The sequence below is a fragment of the Oncorhynchus clarkii genome, unplaced genomic scaffold (genome assembly GCF_045791955.1).
Source record: "Oncorhynchus clarkii lewisi isolate Uvic-CL-2024 unplaced genomic scaffold, UVic_Ocla_1.0 unplaced_contig_13658_pilon_pilon, whole genome shotgun sequence".
NCBI classification, from domain to species: Eukaryota; Metazoa; Chordata; class Actinopteri; order Salmoniformes; family Salmonidae; genus Oncorhynchus; species Oncorhynchus clarkii.
In genome coordinates, this window is record NW_027257995.1 from 117501 (window position 1) to 141010 (window position 23510).

Genomic DNA, 23510 nt, shown 5'->3' on the forward strand with positions numbered 1-23510 from the left:
GTAGTATGTGGACCAGGGTTAGGTAGGGGTAGGAAGTATGTGGACCAGGGTTAGGTATGGTCAGGTAGAATGTGGACCAGGTTTAGGTAGGGTTAGGGGTAGGTAGTATGTGGACCAGGGTTAGGTAGAGGTAGGAGTAGGTAGTATGTGGACCAGGGTTAGGTTGGGGTAGGTAATATGTGGACCAGGGTTAGGTAGGGGTAGGTAGTATGTAGACTAGGGTTAGGTAGGGTTAGGTAGTATGTGGACCAGGGTTAGGTAGGGGTAGGTAGTATGTGGACCAGTGTTAAGTAGGGGTAGGGTTAGGTAGTATGTGGACCAGGGTTATGTAGGGGTAGGGGTAGGTAGTAGGTGGACCAAGGTTAGGTAGGTGTAGGTAGTATGTGGACCAGGGTTAGGTAGGGGTAGGTAGTATGTGGACCAGGGTTAGGTAGGTGTAGGGGTAGGTAGTATGTGGACCAGGGTTAGGTAGGTGTAGGGGTAGGTAGTATGTGGACCAGGGTTAGGTAGGGGTAGGGGTAGGTAGTATGTGGACCAGGGTTAGGTAGGGGTAGGGTCAGGTAGTATGTGGACCAGGGTTATGTAGTGGTAGAGGTAGGTAGTATGTGGATCAGGGTTAGGTAGGGGTGGGTAGTATGTGGACCAGGGTTAGGTAGGGGTAGGTAGTATGTGGACCAGGGTTAGGTAGGTGTAGGGGTAGGTAGTATGTGGACCAGGGTTAGGTAGGGGTAGGAAGTATGTGGACCAGGGTTAGGTATGGTCAGGTAGAATGTTGACCAGGTTTAGGTAGGTTTAGGGGTAGGTAGTGTGTGCACCAGGGTTAGGTAGAGGTAGGGGTAGGTAGTGTGTGGACCAGGGTCAGGTTGGGGTAGGTAATATGTGGACCAGGGTTAGGTAGGGGTAGGTAGTATGTGGACCAGGGTCAGGTTGGGGTAGGTAGTATGTGGACCAGGGTTAGGTAGGGGTAGGGGTAGGTAGTATGTGGAACAGTGTTAGGTAGGGGTAGGGGTAGGTAGTAGGTGGACCAAGGTTAGGTAGGTGTAGGTAGTATGTGGACCAGGGTTAGGTAGGGGTAGGTAGTATGTGGACCAGGGTTAGATAGGGGTAGGTAGTATGTGGACCAGGGTTAGGTAGGGGTAGGTAGTATGTGGAACAGGGTTAGGTAGGGGTAGATAGTATGTGGACCAGGGTTAGGTAGGGGTAGGGTTAGGTAGTATGTGGACCAGGGTTAGGTAGGGGTAGGTAGTATGTGGACCAGGGTTAGGTAGGGGTAGGGTTAGGTAGTATGTGGACCAGGGTTAGGTAGGGGTAGGTAGTATGTGGACCAGGGTTAGGTAGGGGTAGGAAGTATGTGGACCAGGGTTAGGTGTAGTCAGGTAGAATGTGGACCAGGTTTAGGTAGGGTTAGGGGTAGGTAGTATGTGGACCAGGGTTAGGTAGAGGTCGGGGTAGGTAGTATGTGGACCAGGGTTAGGTAGGGGTAGGTAGTATATGGACCAGGGTTAGGTAGGGTCAGGTAGAATGTGGACCAGGTTTAGGTAGGGTTAGGGGTAGGTAGTATGTGGACCAGGGTTAGGTAGGGGTAGGAAGTATGTGGACCAGGGTTAGGTATGGTCAGGTAGAATGTTGACCAGGTTTAGGTAGGTTTAGGGGTAGGTAGTGTGTGCACCAGGGTTAGGTAGAGGTAGGGGTAGGTAGTGTGTGGACCAGGGTCAGGTTGGGGTAGGTAATATGTGGACCAGGGTTAGGTAGGGGTAGGTAGTATGTGGACCAGGGTCAGGTTGGGGTAGGTAGTATGTGGACCAGGGTTAGGTAGGGGTAGGGGTAGGTAGTATGTGGACCAGTGTTAGGTAGGGGTAGGGGTAGGTAGTAGGTGGACCAAGGTTAGGTAGGTGTAGGTAGTATGTGGACCAGGGTTAGGTAGGGGTAGGTAGTATGTGGACCAGGGTTAGATAGGGGTAGGTAGTATGTGGACCAGGGTTAGGTAGGGGTAGGTAGTATGTGGAACAGGGTTAGGTAGGGGTAGATAGTATGTGGACCAGGGTTAGGTAGGGGTAGGGTTAGGTAGTATGTGGACCAGGGTTAGGTAGGGGTAGGTAGTATGTGGACCAGGGTTAGGTAGGGGTAGGAAGTATGTGGACCAGGGTTAGGTGTAGTCAGGTAGAATGTGGACCAGGTTTAGGTAGGGTTAGGGGTAGGTAGTATGTGGACCAGGGTTAGGTAGAGGTCGGGGTAGGTAGTATGTGGACCAGGGTTAGGTAGGGGTAGGTAGTATATGGACCAGGGTTAGGTAGGGTCAGGTAGAATGTGGACCAGGTTTAGGTAGGGTTAGGGGTAGGTAGTATGTGGACCAGGGTTAGGTAGGGGTAGGTAGTATGTGGACCAGGGTTACGTAGGGGTAGGGGTAGGTATTATGTGGACCAAGGTTAGGTAGGGGTAGGTAGTATGTGGACCAGTGTTAGGTAGGTCTAGGTAGTATATGGACCAGGGTTAGGTAGGGTCAGATAGAATGTGGACCAGGTTTAGGTAGGGTTAGGGGTAGGTAGTATGTGGACCAGGGTTTGGTAGGGGTAGGTAGTATGTGGACCAGGGTTAGGTAGGGATAGGTAGTATATGGACCAGGCTTAGGTAGGGTTAGGTAGTATGTGGACCAGGGTTAGGTAGGGGTAGGTAATATGTGGACCAGGGTTAGGTAGGGGTAGGGTTAGGTAGTATGTGGACCAGGGTTAGGCAGGGGTAGGTAGTATGTGGACCAGGGTTAGGTAGTGGTAGGTAGTATGTGGATCAGGGTTAGGTAGGGGTGGGTAGTATGTGGACCAGGGTTAGGTAGGGGTAGGTAGTATGTGGACCAGGGTTAGGTAGGTGTAGGGGTAGGTAGTATGTGGACCAGGGTTAGGTAGGGGTAGGAAGTATGTGGACCAGGGTTAGGTATGGTCAGGTAGAATGTTGACCAGGTTTAGGTAGGTTTAGGGGTAGGTAGTGTGTGCACCAGGGTTAGGTAGAGGTAGGGGTAGGTAGTGTGTGGACCAGGGTCAGGTTGGGGTAGGTAATATGTGGACCAGGGTTAGGTAGGGGTAGGTAGTATGTGGACCAGGGTCAGGTTGGGGTAGGTAGTATGTGGACCAGGGTTAGGTAGGGGTAGGGGTAGGTAGTATGTGGAACAGTGTTAGGTAGGGGTAGGGGTAGGTAGTAGGTGGACCAAGGTTAGGTAGGTGTAGGTAGTATGTGGACCAGGGTTAGGTAGGGGTAGGTAGTATGTGGACCAGGGTTAGATAGGGGTAGGTAGTATGTGGACCAGGGTTAGGTAGGGGTAGGTAGTATGTGGAACAGGGTTAGGTAGGGGTAGATAGTATGTGGACCAGGGTTAGGTAGGGGTAGGGTTAGGTAGTATGTGGACCAGGGTTAGGTAGGGGTAGGTAGTATGTGGACCAGGGTTAGGTAGGGGTAGGGTTAGGTAGTATGTGGACCAGGGTTAGGTAGGGGTAGGTAGTATGTGGACCAGGGTTAGGTAGGGGTAGGAAGTATGTGGACCAGGGTTAGGTGTAGTCAGCTAGAATGTGGACCAGGTTTAGGTAGGGTTAGGGGTAGGTAGTATGTGGACCAGGGTTAGGTAGAGGTCGGGGTAGGTAGTATGTGGACCAGGGTTAGGTAGGGGTAGGTAGTATATGGACCAGGGTTAGGTAGGGTCAGGTAGAATGTGGACCAGGTTTAGGTAGGGTTAGGGGTAGGTAGTATGTGGACCAGGGTTAGGTAGGGGTAGGAAGTATGTGGACCAGGGTTAGGTATGGTCAGGTAGAATGTTGACCAGGTTTAGGTAGGTTTAGGGGTAGGTAGTGTGTGCACCAGGGTTAGGTAGAGGTAGGGGTAGGTAGTGTGTGGACCAGGGTCAGGTTGGGGTAGGTAATATGTGGACCAGGGTTAGGTAGGGGTAGGTAGTATGTGGACCAGGGTCAGGTTGGGGTAGGTAGTATGTGGACCAGGGTTAGGTAGGGGTAGGGGTAGGTAGTATGTGGACCAGTGTTAGGTAGGGGTAGGGGTAGGTAGTAGGTGGACCAAGGTTAGGTAGGTGTAGGTAGTATGTGGACCAGGGTTAGGTAGGGGTAGGTAGTATGTGGACCAGGGTTAGATAGGGGTAGGTAGTATGTGGACCAGGGTTAGGTAGGGGTAGGTAGTATGTGGAACAGGGTTAGGTAGGGGTAGATAGTATGTGGACCAGGGTTAGGTAGGGGTAGGGTTAGGTAGTATGTGGACCAGGGTTAGGTAGGGGTAGGTAGTATGTGGACCAGGGTTAGGTAGGGGTAGGAAGTATGTGGACCAGGGTTAGGTGTAGTCAGGTAGAATGTGGACCAGGTTTAGGTAGGGTTAGGGGTAGGTAGTATGTGGACCAGGGTTAGGTAGAGGTCGGGGTAGGTAGTATGTGGACCAGGGTTAGGTAGGGGTAGGTAGTATATGGACCAGGGTTAGGTAGGGTCAGGTAGAATGTGGACCAGGTTTAGGTAGGGTTAGGGGTAGGTAGTATGTGGACCAGGGTTAGGTAGGGGTAGGTAGTATGTGGACCAGGGTTACGTAGGGGTAGGGGTAGGTATTATGTGGACCAAGGTTAGGTAGGGGTAGGTAGTATGTGGACCAGTGTTAGGTAGGTCTAGGTAGTATATGGACCAGGGTTAGGTAGGGTCAGATAGAATGTGGACCAGGTTTAGGTAGGGTTAGGGGTAGGTAGTATGTGGACCAGGGTTTGGTAGGGGTAGGTAGTATGTGGACCAGGGTTAGGTAGGGATAGGTAGTATATGGACCAGGCTTAGGTAGGGTTAGGTAGTATGTGGACCAGGGTTAGGTAGGGGTAGGTAATATGTGGACCAGGGTTAGGTAGGGGTAGGGTTAGGTAGTATGTGGACCAGGGTTAGGCAGGGGTAGGTAGTATGTGGACCAGGGTTAGGTAGTGGTAGGTAGTATGTGGACCAGGGTTAGGTAGGGGTAGGTAGTATGTGGACCAGGGACCAGGGTTAGGTAGGTGTAGGTAGTATGTGGACCAGGGTTAGGTAGGGGTAGGTAGTATGTGGACCAGGGTTAAGTAGGGGTAGGTAGTATGTGGACCAGGGTTAGGTAGGGGTAGGTAGTATGTGGACCAGGGACCAGGGTTAGGTAGGGGTAGGTAGTATGTGGACCAGGGTTAGGTAGGGGTAGGTAGTATGTGGACAAGGGTTAGAGAATATACACCATCAGGACATCATAGTCACCTCTGGTCTGGGATTCCCATCAAAATGATCCTGCTGGTTCCACTGTCACCAAACTGGTCTGTACTGGTCTGTGGTAGTAATGTGCTGGTCTGTAGTACTTCTGTGCTGGTATGTAGTAGTGTATAGTACTCTACTGTGCTGGCATGTAGTACTCCTGTGCTGGTCTGTAGTACTCCTGTGCTGGTCTGTAGTACTCCTGTGCTGGTCTGTAGTAGTGTGTATTACTCCTGTGCTGGTATGTAGTACTCCTGTGCTGGTCTGTAGTAGTCCTGTGTTGGTCTGTAGTAGTCCTGTGCTGGTATGTAGTACTCCTGTGCTGGTCTGTAGTACTCCTGTGCTGGTCTGTAGTACTCCTGTGCTGGTCTGTAGTACTCCTGTGCCTGTCTGTAGTAGTCCTGCGCTGGTCTGTAGTAGTCCTGTGCTGGTCTGTAGTAGTCTGTAGTACTCCTGTTCTCGTCTGTACTAGTCCTGTGCTGGTCTGTAGTAGTCCTGTGTTGGTCTGTAGTAGTCCTGTGTTGGTCTGTAGTAGTCCTGTGCTGGTCTGTAGTACTCCTGTGCTGGTCTGTAGTACTCCTGTGCTTGTCTGTAGTACTCCTGCGCTGGTCTGTAATAGTCTGTAGTACTACTGTGCTGGCTCTGTAGTACTCCTGTGCTGGCTCTGTAGTACTCCTGTGCTGGTCTGTAGTAGTCCTGTGTTTGTCTGTAGTACTCCTGTGCTGGTCTGTAGTAGTCTGTAGTACTCATGTGCTGGTCTGTAGTAGTCCTGTACTGGTCTGTAGTAGTAATGTACTGGTCTGTAGTAGTCCTGTAGTCTGTACTTCTCTGTGTTTAGGGCTCTACAGTGTCTTGATAACTCTCTTGTCTTTCTGAAGGGAAACCAGAGGAGGGAGGAGTGGGAAGGAACACACTTCCCCCTCATTTCCTCCTTAACCACCAGCAGGACGGCTCCAGCTCCTCACATCTGACTAATAGAAAGGCTAGCAATATTGGTCCTCAGTGATAGGTTGGTGCTCAGTGACCACAACAAAATCAAGTGACATGGTGACATCCTGTACTCCTTTTAGAGCTCACTGATTGGTTAATGACAGCTCTACAACCCTAAACCCTGACCATAACCCTAATCACAACCCATAACCACAACCGCTAACTACAACCCTAACCCGAACCACAACCCTAACCCTAACCCTGAACCCAAACCCTAACCACCACCCTAAACCCTAACCACAACCCTAAACCCTGACCACAACCCTAAACCCTAACCCTGAACCCAAACCACAACCCTAAACCCTAACCACAACCCTAACCCTGAACCCAAACCACAACCCTAAACCCTAACCACAACCCTAAACCCTGACCACAACCCTAAACCCTAACCCTGAACCCAAACCACAACCCTAAACCCTAACCACAACCCTAAACCCTGACCACAACCCTAAACCCTAACCCTGAACCCAAACCACAACCCTAAACCCTAACCACAACCCTAAACCCTAACCACAACCCTAAACCCTAACCCTGAACCCAAACCACAACCCTAAACCCTAACCACAACCCTAAACCCTGACCACAACCCTAAACCCTAACCCTGAACCCAAACCCGAACCACAACCCTAACCCTAACCACAACCCTAAACCCTAACCACAACCCTAAACCCTAACCACAACCCCAAACCCTAAAAACAACCCTAAAATCTAACCACAACCCTAAACCCTAAATACAACCCTGAACCCTAACCACAACCTTAAGCACATTCCTATCCACAACCCAACGGCAACCCTAACCCCTAACCACAACCCTAAGCCCTGACCACAACCCTAAACCACAACCACAACCCTAAACCCTGACTACAACCCTAAACCCTGACCACAACCCTAAACCCTGACCATAACTCTAAACCCTGACCACAACCCTAACCCCTAACCACAACCCTAAACCCTGACCACAACCCTAAACCCTGACAACAACCCTAACCCATAACCACAACCCTAAACCTTAACCACAACCCTAAACCCTAACCATAACCCTAAACCCTGACAACAACCCTAAAACCAGACAACAACCCTAAACCCTGACCACAACCCTAACCCCTAACCACAACCCTAAACCCTGACCACAACCCTAACCACAACCCTAACCCCTAACCACAACCCTAACCCCTAACCACAACCCAAAACCCTGACCACAACCCTAAACCCTGACAACAACCCTAACCCATAACCACAACCCTAAACCCTGATCACAACCCTAAACCCTGACAACAACCCTAACCCATGACCACAACCCTAACCCCTAACCACAACCCTAAACCCTGACCACAACCCTAAACACAACCCTAACCACAACCGTAACCCCTAACCACAACCCTAAACACAACCCTAACCACAACCCTAACCCCTAACCACAACTCTAAACTCTGACCACAACCCTAAACCCTGACCACAACCCTAACCCTAAACCCAAACCCGAACCACAACCCTAAACCCTAACCACAACCCTAAACCCTAACTACAACCCTAAAACCTGACCACAACCCACAACCCATAACCCTAACCACAACCCATAACCTAACCCCTAACCACAACCCTAAACCCTAACCACAACCCTAAACCCTGACCACAACCCTAAACCCTAACCACAACCCTAAACCCTAACCACAACCCCAAACCCTAAAAACAACCCTAAAATCTAACCACAACCCTAAACCCTGACCGCAACCCTAACCCCTAACCACAACCCTAACCCTAACACCTAACCCTAACCTCAACCCTAAACCCTGCCACAACCCTAACCCCTAACCACAACCCTAACCCCTAACCACAACCCTAACCCCTAACCATAACCCTAACCACAACCGTAACCCCTAACCACAACCCTAAACACAACCCTAACCACAACCCTAACCCCTAACCACAACTCTAAACTCTGACCACAACCCTAAACCCTGACCACAACCCTAACCCTAAACCCAAACCCGAACCACAACCCTAAACCCTAACCACAACCCTAAACCCTAACTACAACCCTAAAACCTGACCACAACCCACAACCCATAACCCTAACCACAACCCATAACCTAACCCCTAACCACAACCCTAAACCCTAACCACAACCCCAAACGCTAAAAACAACCCTAAAATCTAACCACAACCCTAAACCCTGACCGCAACCCTAACCCCTAACCACAACCCTAACCCTAACACCTAACCCTAAACCCTGCCACAACCCTAACCCCTAACCACAACCCTAACCCCTAACCACAACCCTAACCCCTAACCATAACCCTAAACCCTAACCACAACCCTAACCCCTAACCACAACCCTAACCCCTAACCCTAACCACAACCCTAAACCATAACCACAACCCTAAACCCTAACCACAACCCTACCCCTAACCACAACCCTAAACCATAACCACAACCCTAAACCCTAACCACAACCCTAAACCCTAACCACAACCCTAAACCATAACCACAACCCTAAACCATAACCACAACCCTAACCCCTAACCACAACCCTAAACCCTGACCACAACCCTAACCCCTAACCACAACCCTAAACCATAACCACAACCCTAAACCCTAACCACAACCCTAAACCCTGCCACAACCCTAACCCCTAACCACAACCCTAAACCATAACCACAACCCTAACCCCTAACCACAACCCTAAACCCTAACCTCAACCCTAAACCCTAACCATAACCCTAAACCCTGACCACAACCCTAACCCCTAATCACAACCCTAACCCTAACCTAAACCCTAACCCTAATCCCTAACCACAACCCTAAACCATAACCACAACCCTAACCCCTAACCACAACCCTAAACCATAACCACAACCCTAAACCCTAACCACAACCCTAAACACTAACCACAACCCTAAACCCTGACCACAACCCTAAACCCTAACCACAACCCTAAACCATAACCACAACCCTAAACCATAACCACAACCCTAACCCCTAACCACAACCCTAACCCCTAACCACAAGCCCAAACCATAACCACAACCCTAACCCCTAACCCCTAACCACAACCCTAAACCCTAACCTCAACCCTAAACCCTAACCCTAACCCTAACCCCTAACCACAACCCTAAACCATAACCACAACCCTAAACCATAACCACAACCCTAAACCATAACCACAACCCTAAACCCTAACCACAACCCTAACCCCTAACCACAACCCTAAACCCTGCCACAACCCTAAACCATAACCACAACCCTAAACCCTAACCACAACCCTAACCCCTAAACACATCCTTTGACATATTTTTAATCTTTCCTCTCCTACCTACCGTACCCTACTGTCTTCCCCTCCTCCCTTTCCTCCTGTTCTAAAAGTTTCCTATTAGCTCACACTTCCTCTTTCCTGTCTGTGTTCCCGTGGAGACGGATGTTTGGCAGGAAGAACTGGAGGAGCTGCAAGGCCCAGATAACCCAGACAACCACACACAAAGTACATTACACAAACACACTACATTACACACAAACACACTGTTACACACAAACACACACAAACACACTACATTACACACAAACACACTACGTTACACAAAAACACAAAAACACAGACACATTCCATCTCTTTCCTAGGTTCCTGGCTGAACAACCACATTCACAAACACACTACATTACCCACATAACCCCTGAACTAACCCACCTACCTAGCCCCTGAACTAACCTACCTACCTAGCCCTAACCCCTGAACTTACCCACCTACCTAGCCCTAACCCCTGAACTAACCCACCTACCTAGCCCCTGAACTAACCCACCTACCTAGCCCTAACCCCTGAACTAACCCACCTAGCCCTAACCCCTGAACTAACCCACCTACCTAGCCCTGACCCCTGAACTAACCTACCTACCTAGCCCTGACCCCTGAACTAACCCACCTACCTAGCCCTAACCCCTGAACTAACCCACCTAGCCCTAACCCCTGAACTAACCCACCTACCTAGCCCTGACCCCTGAACTAACCCACCTACCTAGCCCTAACCCCTGAACTAACCCACCTAACTAGCCCTAACCCCGGAACTAACCTACCTACCTAGCCCTGACCCCTGAACTAACCCACCTCGCCCTAACCCCTGAACTAACCTACCTAGCCCTGACCCTTGAACTAACCCACCCACCTAGCCCTAACCCCTGAACTAACCCACCTACCTAGCCCTGACCCCTGAACTAACCTACCTACCTAGCCCTGACCCCTGAACTAACCCACCTAGCCCTAACCCCTGAACTAACCCACCTACCTAGCCCTGACCCCTGAACTAACCCACCCACCCACCTAGCCCTGACCCCTGAACTAACCCACCCACCTACCTAGCCCTAACCGCTGAACTAACATACCTACCTAGCCCTAACCGCTGAACTAACCCACCCACCTACCTAGCCCTAACCCCTGAACTACCCCACCCACCTGAACTAACGTACCTATTCTTAACGCCTAACATCAGAGCTTCAAGGTATTTCCCTGACTGAGTTGTCTGGCCATTTAGATATACAGATCCTTCTCTACCATACATACAGTACTAGAGGAACCTTCACTGCCATACATACAGGACTAGAAAACCTTCCCTACCATACATACAGGACTATAGGAACCTTCACTACCATACATAAAGGACGAGAGGGACCTTCCCTACCATACAGGACTAGAGGAACCTTCCCTAACATACATACAGGACTAGAGGAACCTTCACTACCATACAGGACTACAGGAACCTTCCCTACCATACATACAGGACTAGAGGAACCTTCCCTACTATAAAGGACTAGCGGAACCTTCCCTACTATACAGGACTAGAGGACTCTTCCCTACCATACAGGACTAGAGGAACCTTCCCTACCATACAAGACTAGAGAAACCATCCTACCATATAGGACTAGAGTGACCTCCCCTACCATACAGGACTAGAGGATCCTTCCCTTCCATACATAAAGGACGAGAGGGACCTTCCTTAATATACATGACTAGAGGAACCTTCCCTAACATACATACAGGACTAGAGGAACCTTCACTACCATACAGGACTACAGGAACCTTCCCTACCATACATACAGGACTAGAGGAACCTTCCCTACTATACAGGACTAGCGGAACCTTCCCTACTATACAGGACTAGAGGAATCTTCCCTACCATACAGGACTAGAGGAACCTTCACTACCATACACGACTAGAGGAATCTTCCCTACCATACAGGACTAGAGGAACCTTTCCTACCATACATGATTAGAGGAACCTTCCCTACCATACAGGACTAGAGGAACCTTCCCTACCATACAGGACTAAAGGAACCTTTCCTACCACACATACAGGACTAGAGGAACCTTTCCTACCATACAGGATTAGAGGAACCTTCCCTACCATACAGGACTAGAGGAACCTTTCCTACCATGCAGGACTAGAGGAACCTTTCCTACCATACATACAGGACTAGAGAAACCTTCACTACCATACAGGATTAGAGGAACCTTCCCTACCGTACAGGACTAGAGGAACCTTTCCTACCATACATGATTAGAGGAACCTTCCCTACCATACAGGACTAGAGGAACCTTCCCTACCATACAGGACTAGAGGAACCTTTCCTACCACACATACAGGACTAGAGGAACCTTTCCTACCATAAAGGATTAGAGGAACCTTCCCTACCATACAGGACTAGAGGAACCTTTCCTACCATACAGGACTAGAGGAACCTTTCCTACCATACATACAGGACTAGAGGAACCTTTCCTACCATACAGGATTAGAGGAACCTTCCCTACCGTACAGGACTAGAGGAACCTTCCCTACCATACAGGACTAGAGGAACCTTCCCTATCATACAGGACTAGAGGAACCTTCCCTATCATACAGGACTAGAGGAACCTTTACTACCATACATACAGGACTAGAAGAACCTTCAATACCATACAGGACTAGAGGAACCTTCAATACCATACAGGACAAGAGGAACCTTCCATGCCATACATACAGGACTAGAGGAACCTTTACTACCATACATACAGGACTAGAGGAACCTTCACTACCATACAGGACTAGAGGAATCTTCCCTACCATACAGGACTAGAGGAACCTTCACTACCATACATACAGGACTAGAGGAACCTTCCCTACCATACAGGACTAGAGGAACCTTCCCTACCATACAGGACTAGAGAACCTCTCCTACCATCCAGTACTAGACACACCTTCCCTACCATACAGGACTAGAGGAACCTTCCCTACAATACAGGACTAGAGGAACCTTTACTACAATACAGGACTAGAGGAACCTTTACTACCATACATACAGGACTAGAAGAACCTTCAATACCATACAGGACTAGAGGAACCTTCACTACCATACAGGACAAGAGGAACCGTCCATGCCATACATACAGGACTAGAGGAACCTTTACTACCATACATACAGGACTAGAGGAACCTTCCCTACCATACAGGACTAGAGGAACCTTCACTGCCATACATACAGGACTAGAGGAATCTTATACAGGACTAGAGGAACCTTCCCTATAATACAGGACTAGTGGAACCTTCCCTACCATACATTCAGGACTAGAGGAACCTTCCCGACCATACATACAGGACTAGAGGAACCTTCCCTACCATACATACAGGACTAGAGGAACCTTCACTACCATACATACAGGACTAGAGGCACCTTCCCTACCATACAGGACTAGAGGAACCTTCCCTACCATACAAGACTAGAGGAACCTTCCTACCATATAGGACTAGAGGGAACTTCCCTACCATACAGGACTAGAGGAACCTTCACTACCATACAGGACTAGAGAACCTCTCCTACCATACAGTACTAGACAAACCTTCCCTACCATACAGGAGTAGAGGAACCTTCACTGCAATACATACAGGACTAGAGGAACCTTCCCTATAATACAGGACTAGAGGAACCTTCCCTATAATACAGGACTAGTATAACCTTCCCTGCCATACATTCAGGACTAGAGGAACCTTCCCTACCATACATACAGGACTAGAGGAACCTTTCCTACCATACAGGATTAGAGGAACCTTCCCTACCGTACAGGACTAGAGGAACCTTTCCTACCATACATGATTAGAGGAACCTTCCCTACCATACAGGACTAGAGGAACCTTCCCTACCATACAGGACTAGAGGAACCTTTCCTACCACACATACAGGACTAGAGAAACCTTTCCTACCATAAAGGATTAGAGGAACCTTCCCTACCATACAGGACTAGAGGAACCTTTCCTACCATACAGGACTAGAGGAACCTTTCCTACCATACATACAGGACTAGAGGAACCTTTCCTACCATACAGGATTAGAGGAACCTTCCCTACAGTACAGGACTAGAGGAACCTTCCCTACCATACAGGACTAGAGGAACCTTCCCTATCATACAGGACTAGAGGAACCTTCCCTACAATACAGGACTAGAGGAACCTTTACTACCATACATACAGGACTAGAAGAACCTTCAATACCATACAGGACTAGAGGAACCTTCAATACCATACAGGACAAGAGGAACCTTCCATGCCATACATACAGGACTAGAGGAACCTTTACTACCATACATACAGGACTAGAGGAACCTTCACTACCATACAGGACTAGAGGAATCTTCCCTACCATACAGGACTAGAGGAACCTTCACTACCATACATACAGGACTAGAGGAACCTTCCCTACCATACAAGACTAGAGGAACCTTCCCTACCATACAGGACTAGAGAACCTCTCCTACCATCCAGTACTAGACACACCTTCCCTACCATACAGGACTAGAGGAACCTTCCCTACAATACAGGACTAGAGGAACCTTTACTACAATACAGGACTAGAGGAACCTTTACTACCATACATACAGGACTAGAAGAACCTTCAATACCATACAGGACTAGAGGAACCTTCACTACCATACAGGACAAGAGGAACCTTCCATGCCATACATACATGACTAGAGGAACCTTTACTACCATACATACAGGACTAGAGGAACCTTCCCTACCATACAGGACTAGAGGAACCTTCACTGCCATACATACAGGACTAGAGGAATCTTATACAGGACTAGAGGAACCTTCCCTATAATACAGGACTAGTGGAACCTTCCCTACCATACATTCAGGACTAGAGGAACCTTCCCTACCATACATACAGGACTAGAGGAACCTTCCCTACCATACATACAGGACTAGAGGAACCTTCACTACCATACATACAGGACTAGAGGCACCTTCCCTACCATACAGGACTAGAGGAACCTTCCATACCATACAAGACTAGAGGAACCATCCTACCATATAGGACTAGAGGGAACTTCCCTACCATACAGGACTAGAGGAATCTTCACTACCATACAGGACTAGAGAACCTCTCCTAACATACAGTACTAGACAAACCTTCCCTACCATACAGGAGTAGAGGAACCTTCACTGCCATACATACAGGACTAGAGGAACCTTCCCTATAATACAGGACTAGAGGAACCTTCCCTATAATACAGGACTAGTATAACCTTCCCTGCCATACATTCAGGACTAGAGGAACCTTCCCTACCATACATACAGGACTAGAGGAACCTTCACTACCAGACATACAGGACTAGAGGAACCTTCCCTACCATACAGGACTAGAGGAACCTTCACTACCATACAGGACTAGAGGAACCTTCCCTACCATACAGGACTAGAGGAACCTTCCCTACCATACAGGACTAGAGGAACCTTCACTACCATACAGGACTAGAGAACCTCTCCTACCATACAGTACTAGACAAACCTTCCCTACCATACAGGACTAGAGGAACCTTCACTGCCATACATACAGGACTAGAGGAACCTTCCCTATAATACAGGACTAGAGGAACCTTCCCTATAATACAGGACTAGTGGAACCTTCCCTACCATATATTCAGGACTAGGGGAACCTTCCCTACCATACATACAGGACTAGAGGAACCTTCACTACCATACATACAGGACTAGAGGAACCTTCCCTATCATACAGGACTATAGGAACATTCCCTACCATACAAGACTAGAGGAACCTTCCCTACCATACAAGACTAGAGGGACCTTCCTACCATATAGGACTAGAGGGACCTTCCCTACCATACAGGACTAGAGGATCCTTCCCTTCCATACATAAAGGACGAGAGGGACCTTCCCTACCATACAGGACTAAAGGAACCTTCCCTACCATACATACAGGACTAGAGGAACCTTCACTACCATACAGGACTACAGGAACCTTCCCTACCATACAGGATTAGAGGAACCTTCCCTACGTACAGGACTAGAGGAACCTTCCCTACCATACAGGACTAGAGGAACCTTCACTACCATACAGGACTAGAGAACCTCTCCTACCATACAGTACTAGACAAACCTTCCCTACCATACAGGAGTAGAGGAAACTTCACTGCCATACATACAGGACTAGAGGAACCTTCCCTATAATACAGGACTAGAGGAACCTTCCCTATAATACAGGACTAGTATAACCTTCCCTGCCATACATTCAGGACTAGAGGAACCTTCCCTACCATACATACAGGACTAGAGGAACCTTCACTACCAGACATACAGGACTAGAGGAACCTTCACTACCATACAGGACTAGAGGAACCTTCACTACCATACAGGACTAGAGGAACCTTCCCTACCATACAGGACTAGAGGAACCTTCCCTACCATACAGGACTAGAGGAACCTTCACTACCATACAGGACTAGAGAACCTCTCCTACCATACAGTACTAGACAAACCTTCCCTACCATACAGGACTAGAGGAACCTTCACTGCCATACATACAGGACTAGAGGAACCTTCCCTATAATACAGGACTAGAGGAACCTTCCCTATAATACAGGACTAGTGGAACCTTCCCTACCATATATTCAGGACTAGAGGAACCTTCCCTACCATACATACAGGACTAGAGGAACCTTCACTACCATACATACAGGACTAGAGGAACCTTCCCTATCATACAGGACTATAGGAACATTCCCTACCATACAAGACTAGAGGAACCTTCCCTACCATACAAGACTAGAGGGACCTTCCTACCATATAGGACTAGAGGGACCTTCCCTACCATACAGGACTAGAGGATCCTTCCCTTCCATACATAAAGGACGAGAGGGACCTTCCCTACCATACAGGACTAAAGGAACCTTCCCTACCATACATACAGGACTAGAGGAACCTTCACTACCATACAGGACTACAGGAACCTTCCCTACCATACAGGATTAGAGGAACCTTCCCTACCATACAGGACTAGAGGAACCTTCCCTACCATACAGGACTAGAGGAACCTTTCCTACCACACATACAGGACTAGAGGAACCTTTCCTACCATACAGGATTAGAGGAACCTTCCCTACCATACAGGACTAGAGGAACCTTCCCTACCATACAGGACTAGAGGAACCTTTCCTACCACACATACAGGACTAGAGGAACCTTTCCTACCATACAGGGCTAGAGGAACCTTCCCTACCATACAGGACTAGAGGAACCTTTCCTACCATACAGGACTAGAGGAACCTTCACTACCCTCAGAAAGGCCAAGTCATCCCAACACTGATAAAGGGAGTGAAACAAAGATAGAGAAACAGAGAGATGATAGAGAGCTCCTACGCTCCATTTTTCCATATTCCAGTACCTCACTGCACCTCCCTGCCGTTACCATGACAACCAAAGAACAGGTTCAGCTATAAACTTCCCTCAAACTGAACACTGAGAGAGAGAGAGAGAGAGAGAGAGACAGAGAGAGAGAGAGAGACAGACACAGAGAAAGAGAGAAACACAGAGAAAGAGAGAGAGACACACAGATAGACATACACAGAGAGAAAGATACAGAGAGACACACACACGGAGAGAGCGACAGAGAGAGAGAGAGAGAGAGAGAGGAAGGAAGCGATTCCCAAACCTTCCATAACAAAGCCATCAGCCTACAGAGAGATGAACCAAGAGAAGAGTCCCCTAAGCAAGCTGGTCCTGGGCTCTGTTCACCAACACAAACAGACCCCACAGAGCCCCAGGACAGCAGCACAATTAGAACCAACCAAATCATGAGAAAACAAAAATATAATTACTTGACACATTGGAAAGAATTAACAAAAAAACTGAGCAAACTAGAATGCTATTTGGCCCTAAACAGAGAGTACACAGTGGCAGAATACCTGTCCACTGTGACTGACCCAAACGTAAGGAAATCTTTGACTATGTACAGCCTTGCTATTGAGAAGGGCCGCCATAGACAGACCTGACTCTCAAGAGAAGACAGGCTATGTGCACACTGCCCACAAAATGAGGTGGAAACTGAGCTGCACTTCCTAACCTCCTGTCCAATGTATGACCATATTAGAGATACATATTTCCCTCAGATTACACAGATCCACAAAGAATTCGAAAACAAATCCAATTTTGATAAACTCCCATATCTACTGGGGGAAATTCCACAGTGTGCCATCACAGCAGCAAGATGTGTGACCAGTTGCCACAAGAAAAGGGCAACCAGTGAAGATCAAACACCATTGTAAATACAACCCATATTTATGCTTATTTATTTTCCCTTGTGTTCTTTAACCATTTGTACATCGTTACAACACTGTATATATATATACAGTGCCTTGCGAAAGTATTCGGCCCCCTTGAACTTTGCGACCTTTTGCCACATTTCAGGCTTCAAACATAAAGATATAAAACTGTATTTTTTTGTGAAGAATCAACAACAAGTGGGACACAATCATGAAGTGGAACGACATTTATTGGATATTTCAAACTTTTTTAACAAATCAAAAACTGAAAAATTGGGTGTGCAAAATTATTCAGCCCCTTTACTTTCAGTGCAGTAAACTCTCTCCAGAAGTTCAGTGAGGATCTCTGAATGATCCAATATTGACCTAAATGACTAATGATGATAAATACAATCCACCTGTGTGTAATCCAGTCTCCGTATAAATGCACCTGCACTGTGATAGTCTCAGAGGTCCGTTAAAAGCGCAGAGAGCATCATGAAGAACAAGGAACACACCAGGCAGGTCCGAGATACTGTTGTGAAGAAGTTTAAAGCCGGATTTGGATACAAAAATATTTCCCAAGCTTTAAACATCCCAAGGAGCACTGTGCACTTGCTTTGGCAATGTTAACACATGTTTCCCATGCCAATAAAGCCCCTTGAAAAAAGAGAGAGAGAGAGAGAGAGAGAGAGAGAGAGAGAGAGAGAGAGAGAGAGAGAGAGAGAGAGAGAGAAACCCCTTCTCCAATCTGATTGGCTCTATAACTACAGTATCTATCTATGGATAAACCACAACACCAATCTGATTGGCTCTATAACTACAGTATCTATCTATGGATAAACCACAACACCAATCTGATTGGCTCTATAACTACAGTATCTATCTATGGATAAACCACAACACCAATCTGACTGGCTCTATAACTACAGTATCTATCTATGGATAAACCACAAATCACCAATCTGATTGGCTCTATAACTACAGTATCTATCTATGGATAAATCACTTCTCCAATCTGATTGGCTCTATAACTACAGTATATATCTATGGATAAATCACTTCTCCAATCTGATTGGCTCTATAACAAAGGACAACCAGCAAAAACATACACATGATCAATAAAACAGTCAACTATTAAAGATGACCAGAACCCACTGGATTCTCCAATTACAATGAATGAACTAGAGGACAAAATGCCAACCCTCCAACCCAAGAAGGCCTGTGGTGTTGATGGGATCCTCAATGAAATGATCAAATATACAGACCACAAGTTCCAATTGGCTATTCTTAAAATCTTTAAAATTATCCTCAGCTCTGGCATCTTCCCCAATACATGGAACCAAGGATTGATCACCCCAATCCACAGAAGTGAAGAGAAATGTGACCCCAATAACTACCGCGGGATATGCGTCAACAGCCACCTTGGGAAAATCCTCTGCATTATCATTAACAGCAGACTCCTACATTTCCTCAGTGAAAACAATGTACTGATCATATTTCAATTTGGCTTTTTAACAAATGACCGTACGACAGACCACGTATTCACCCTGCGCACCCTAATTGACAAGCAAACAAAACAAAAGCAAAGTCTTCTCATGCTTTGCTGATTTCAAAAAAAGCTTTAGACTCAATTCGGCATGAGGATCTGGTATATACATTGATGGAAAGCGGTGTTGTGGGAAAACATACGACATTATAAAATCCATGTACGCAGCTTGAGCCCCACCCTCTTCAACATATATATCAACCAATTGGCAAGGGCTCTAGAACAGTCTGCAGCACCCGGCCTCACCCTGCTAGAATCTGAGGTCAAATGTATACTGCTTGCTGATGATCTGGTGCTTCTGTCCCCAACCATTGGAGGGCCTACAGCAGCACCTAAATCTTATGCACAGATTCTGCCAGACCTGGGCCCTGATAGAAAATCTCAGTAAAACAAAAATAATGGTGTTCCAAAGGACCACAAATACAAATTCCATCTAGACACTGTTGCCCTAGAGCACACCAACAACTATACCTACCTCAACCTAAACATCAGCACCACAGGTAACTTCCATAAAGCTGTTATGCACACAAAAGGAGCATAACATTTGACACATTTCTGAATCAGCGATAGAACCCATTGCCCTATATGGTTGTGAGGTCTGGGGTCCGCTCACCAACCAAGAATTCACAAAATGGGACAAACACCAAATTGAGACTCTGCATGTAGAACTGCAAAATCATCTTCCGTGTACAATGTAGAACACCAACTAATGCACGCAGAGCAGAATTAGGACTTTACCCAGAATCCCCAAAATAACAATTATATTCTAGCTGTTAAATTCTACAACCACTTCAAAGGAAGTGATTCCCAAACCTTCCATTACAAAGCCCTCACCTACAGAGAGATGAACCTGGAGAAGAGTCCCCTCAGCGAGCTGTGTTCACAACCAGACCCCTCAAAGCCCCAGGACAGCAACACAATTAGACCCAACCAAATCATGAGAAAACAAAAAAAGAATTACTTGACACGTTGAAAAAGCAAACTGGAATGTTATTTGCTAAACAGAATACCTGACCACTGTGACTGACCCAAAATGATGGAAAGCTTTGACTATGTACAGACGCAGTGAGCATGGCTTTGCTATTGAGAGAGGCCGCCATCGGCGGACTTAGCTCTCAAGAGAAGACAGGCTGTGCACACTGCCCACAAAATGAGGTGGAAATCAAATAAATTTGATTTGATTTGATTTGAAACCGAACTGAACTTCCTAATCTCCTGTCAAATGTATGACCATATTAGAGAGACATATTTCCCTCAGATTACACAGAGACCCACAAAGAATTACAAAACAAATCCAACATTGATAAACTTCCATACGTGAAATACCTGTGTGCAGCGAGATTTGTGACCTGTTGCCACAATGGCAACCAGTGAAGAACAAACACCATTGTAAATACAACCCATATTCCTCTGTTTATTCATCTTCCCTTTTGTACTTCAACTATTTCCACATTCCTACAACATTGTACATAGCCAGTAATAACATTTAAAATATCTATATTATTTTTAAAATGTTGTGCTTTTGTGAGTGTGATGTTTACTGTTCATTTATTTCCCTTTTGTTTATTATCTATGTCACTTACTTTGGCAATGTAAACATATGTTTCCATGACAATAAAGCCCTTAAATTTAATTTAATTGAGAGAAAGAGGTGAGAGAGATATATTCATTACATAACCCTCAAACATACATCAGAAATACAAACAAAAACATTTAGACACTAGTTTTTCACACTCAACCAGTCTCATCATCATACTGAAACACTCAACCAGTCTTCATCACCATACTGAAACACTCAACCAGTCTTCATCACCATAATGAAACACTCAACCAGTCTCATCATCATACTGAAACACTCAACCAGTCCTCATCATCATACTGAAACACTCAACCAGTCTCATCTTCATACTGAAAAAATCAACCAGTCTCCATCACCATAATGAAACACTCAACCAGTCCTCATCATCATACTGAAACACTCAACCAGTCTTCATCATCATACTGAAACATTGAGACACTCAACCAATCTCATCATCATCCTGAAACACTAAACCAGTCTCATCATCATACTGAAACACTCAACCAGTCTTTATCTTCATAATGAAACACTCAACCAGTCTTCATCATCATAATGAAACGCTCAACCAGTCTCATCATCATACTGAAACACTCAATCAGTCTTCATCATCATACTGAAACACTCAACCAGTCTTCATCATCATACTGAAACACTCAACTAGTCTTCATCATCATAGTGAAACACTCAACCAGTCTTTATCTTCATAATGAAACACTCAGACAGTCTTCATCATCATACTGAGACATTGAGACACTCAACCAGTCTCATCATCATACTGAAACACTCAACCAGTCTCATCATCATACTGAAACACTAAACCAGTCTTCATCATCATACTGAAACACTCAACCAGTCTTCGTCATCATAATGAAACACTAAACCAGTCTCATCATTATACTGAAACTCTCAACCAGTCTCAACATCATACTGAAACACTCAACCAGTCTCAACATCATACTGAAACACTCAACCAGTCTCATCATCATAATGAAACACTCAACCAGTCTCATAATTATACTGAAACACTCAACCAGTCTCATCATCATACTGAAACACTCAACCAGTCTTCATCATCATAATGAAAAACTCAACCAGTCTTCATCATCATACTGAAACATACTGACACACTCAACCAGGCTCATCATCATAATGATACACTCAACCAGTCTCATCATTATACTGAAACACTCAATCAGTCTCATCATCATACTGAAAAACTCAACAAGTCTTCATCATCATACTGAAACACACAACCAGTCTTCATCATCATACTGAAACACTCAACCAGTCTTCATCATCGTACTGAAACATCTTGACACTCAACCAGTCTCATCATCATACTGAAACACTCAACAAGTCTTCATCATCATACTGAAACACTCAACCAGTCTCATCATCATACTGAAACACTCAACAAGTCTTCATCATCATACTGAAACACTCAACAAGTCTTCATCATCATACTGAAACACTCAACCAGTCTCATCATCATACTGAAACACTCAACAAGTCTTCATCATCATACTGAAACAATCAACCAGTCTTCATCATCATACTGAAACATCTTGACACTCAACCAGTCTCATCATCATACTGAAACCTTGTCATGTGGATTACTCATGATATGTTTTATATCTTGAAGGTACCAAAAGTATTTATTGGTTTGGGAATGGAGAGGGAGAAAATGAGAGGGCAGGACAGAGAGGGAGAAGGGGAAAAAGGAGAGAGAGGGGAGGAGGGAAAGTGACGTGTGGGTGAAGAAGCTTCAGTCACGACTGTAATCAGGTAGAGACAGGTAGAGGTACAGCAGGTGAGAGGCAAGCTGTGTCATTAGCTGCTTCACTCACACACACACACACACACACACACACACACACACACACACACACACACACACACACACACACACACATTGCAACCCTCAACAGAAAGCATGCAGGAGAGAGAAGAGACTCACCCACAGCATCAGAGACACAGATCCTCCATCACCAGGCTTCTCTGCCTGCACACTGAGAGAGAGGTGGAGAGAGAGATGGAGTGTGAGAGAGAAAGAGAGAGATGTAGAGTGTGAGAAAGCCAGAGAGATAAGGAGAAAGAAAGAGATGGAGAGAGAGGAAAGAGAGGAAAGAGAGAAGAAGAGAAAACGAGGAAAGCGAGGGGAACGAGAAATGGATGAGAGAGAGAGGGGAAAGAGAGGAGAGAGAGAGAGAGGAAAGAGGAGGCAGTCTATGTACCGTTACTGTATGGCAAGAATGCTCAGTTCAGCCCACACAGTGCAAGCATGACACACTGACTGTGTGTGTGTGGATAGAAAGGCTCAGTCTCCCACTGATGCGTGGGCCAGACCTACACCAATCTATCCCCTTTCCTCCCTCCCTCCCTCCCTCTCTCTGACACTAACACATCACTCTCAGATAACAGAAGAGGAGGAGAAAGGAGGAGAGGAAACTAGAAAATTGAGAAAGAAAGGAAGAAAATGTATGGCAGAGTGATAAGTGTGAAGGAATCAGAGAGAGAGGAAGGAGAGAAGAGGCAGAGACAGAGGGAGAGGGTAGAGAGGCAGAGACAGTGGGAGAGGGTAGAGAGGCAGAGACAGTGGGAGAG

The 23510-nt window shown here is 46.6% G+C and overlaps 1 protein-coding gene across 1 annotated transcript in view; it reads right to left on the minus strand.

The window, feature by feature from the left end:
- LOC139394435 (SH3 and multiple ankyrin repeat domains protein 3-like) overlaps positions 1-22963 on the minus strand; it is a 92489-nt gene extending 69526 nt beyond the window's left edge. The window contains exon 1 of the mRNA XM_071142501.1: positions 22864-22963. Coding sequence (XP_070998602.1) covers positions 22864-22872 — 9 coding nt within the window. The 5' untranslated portion in view covers positions 22873-22963. The remainder of the gene's footprint in view (positions 1-22863) is intronic.
- Between the last annotated feature and the right edge of the window lie 547 nt (positions 22964-23510).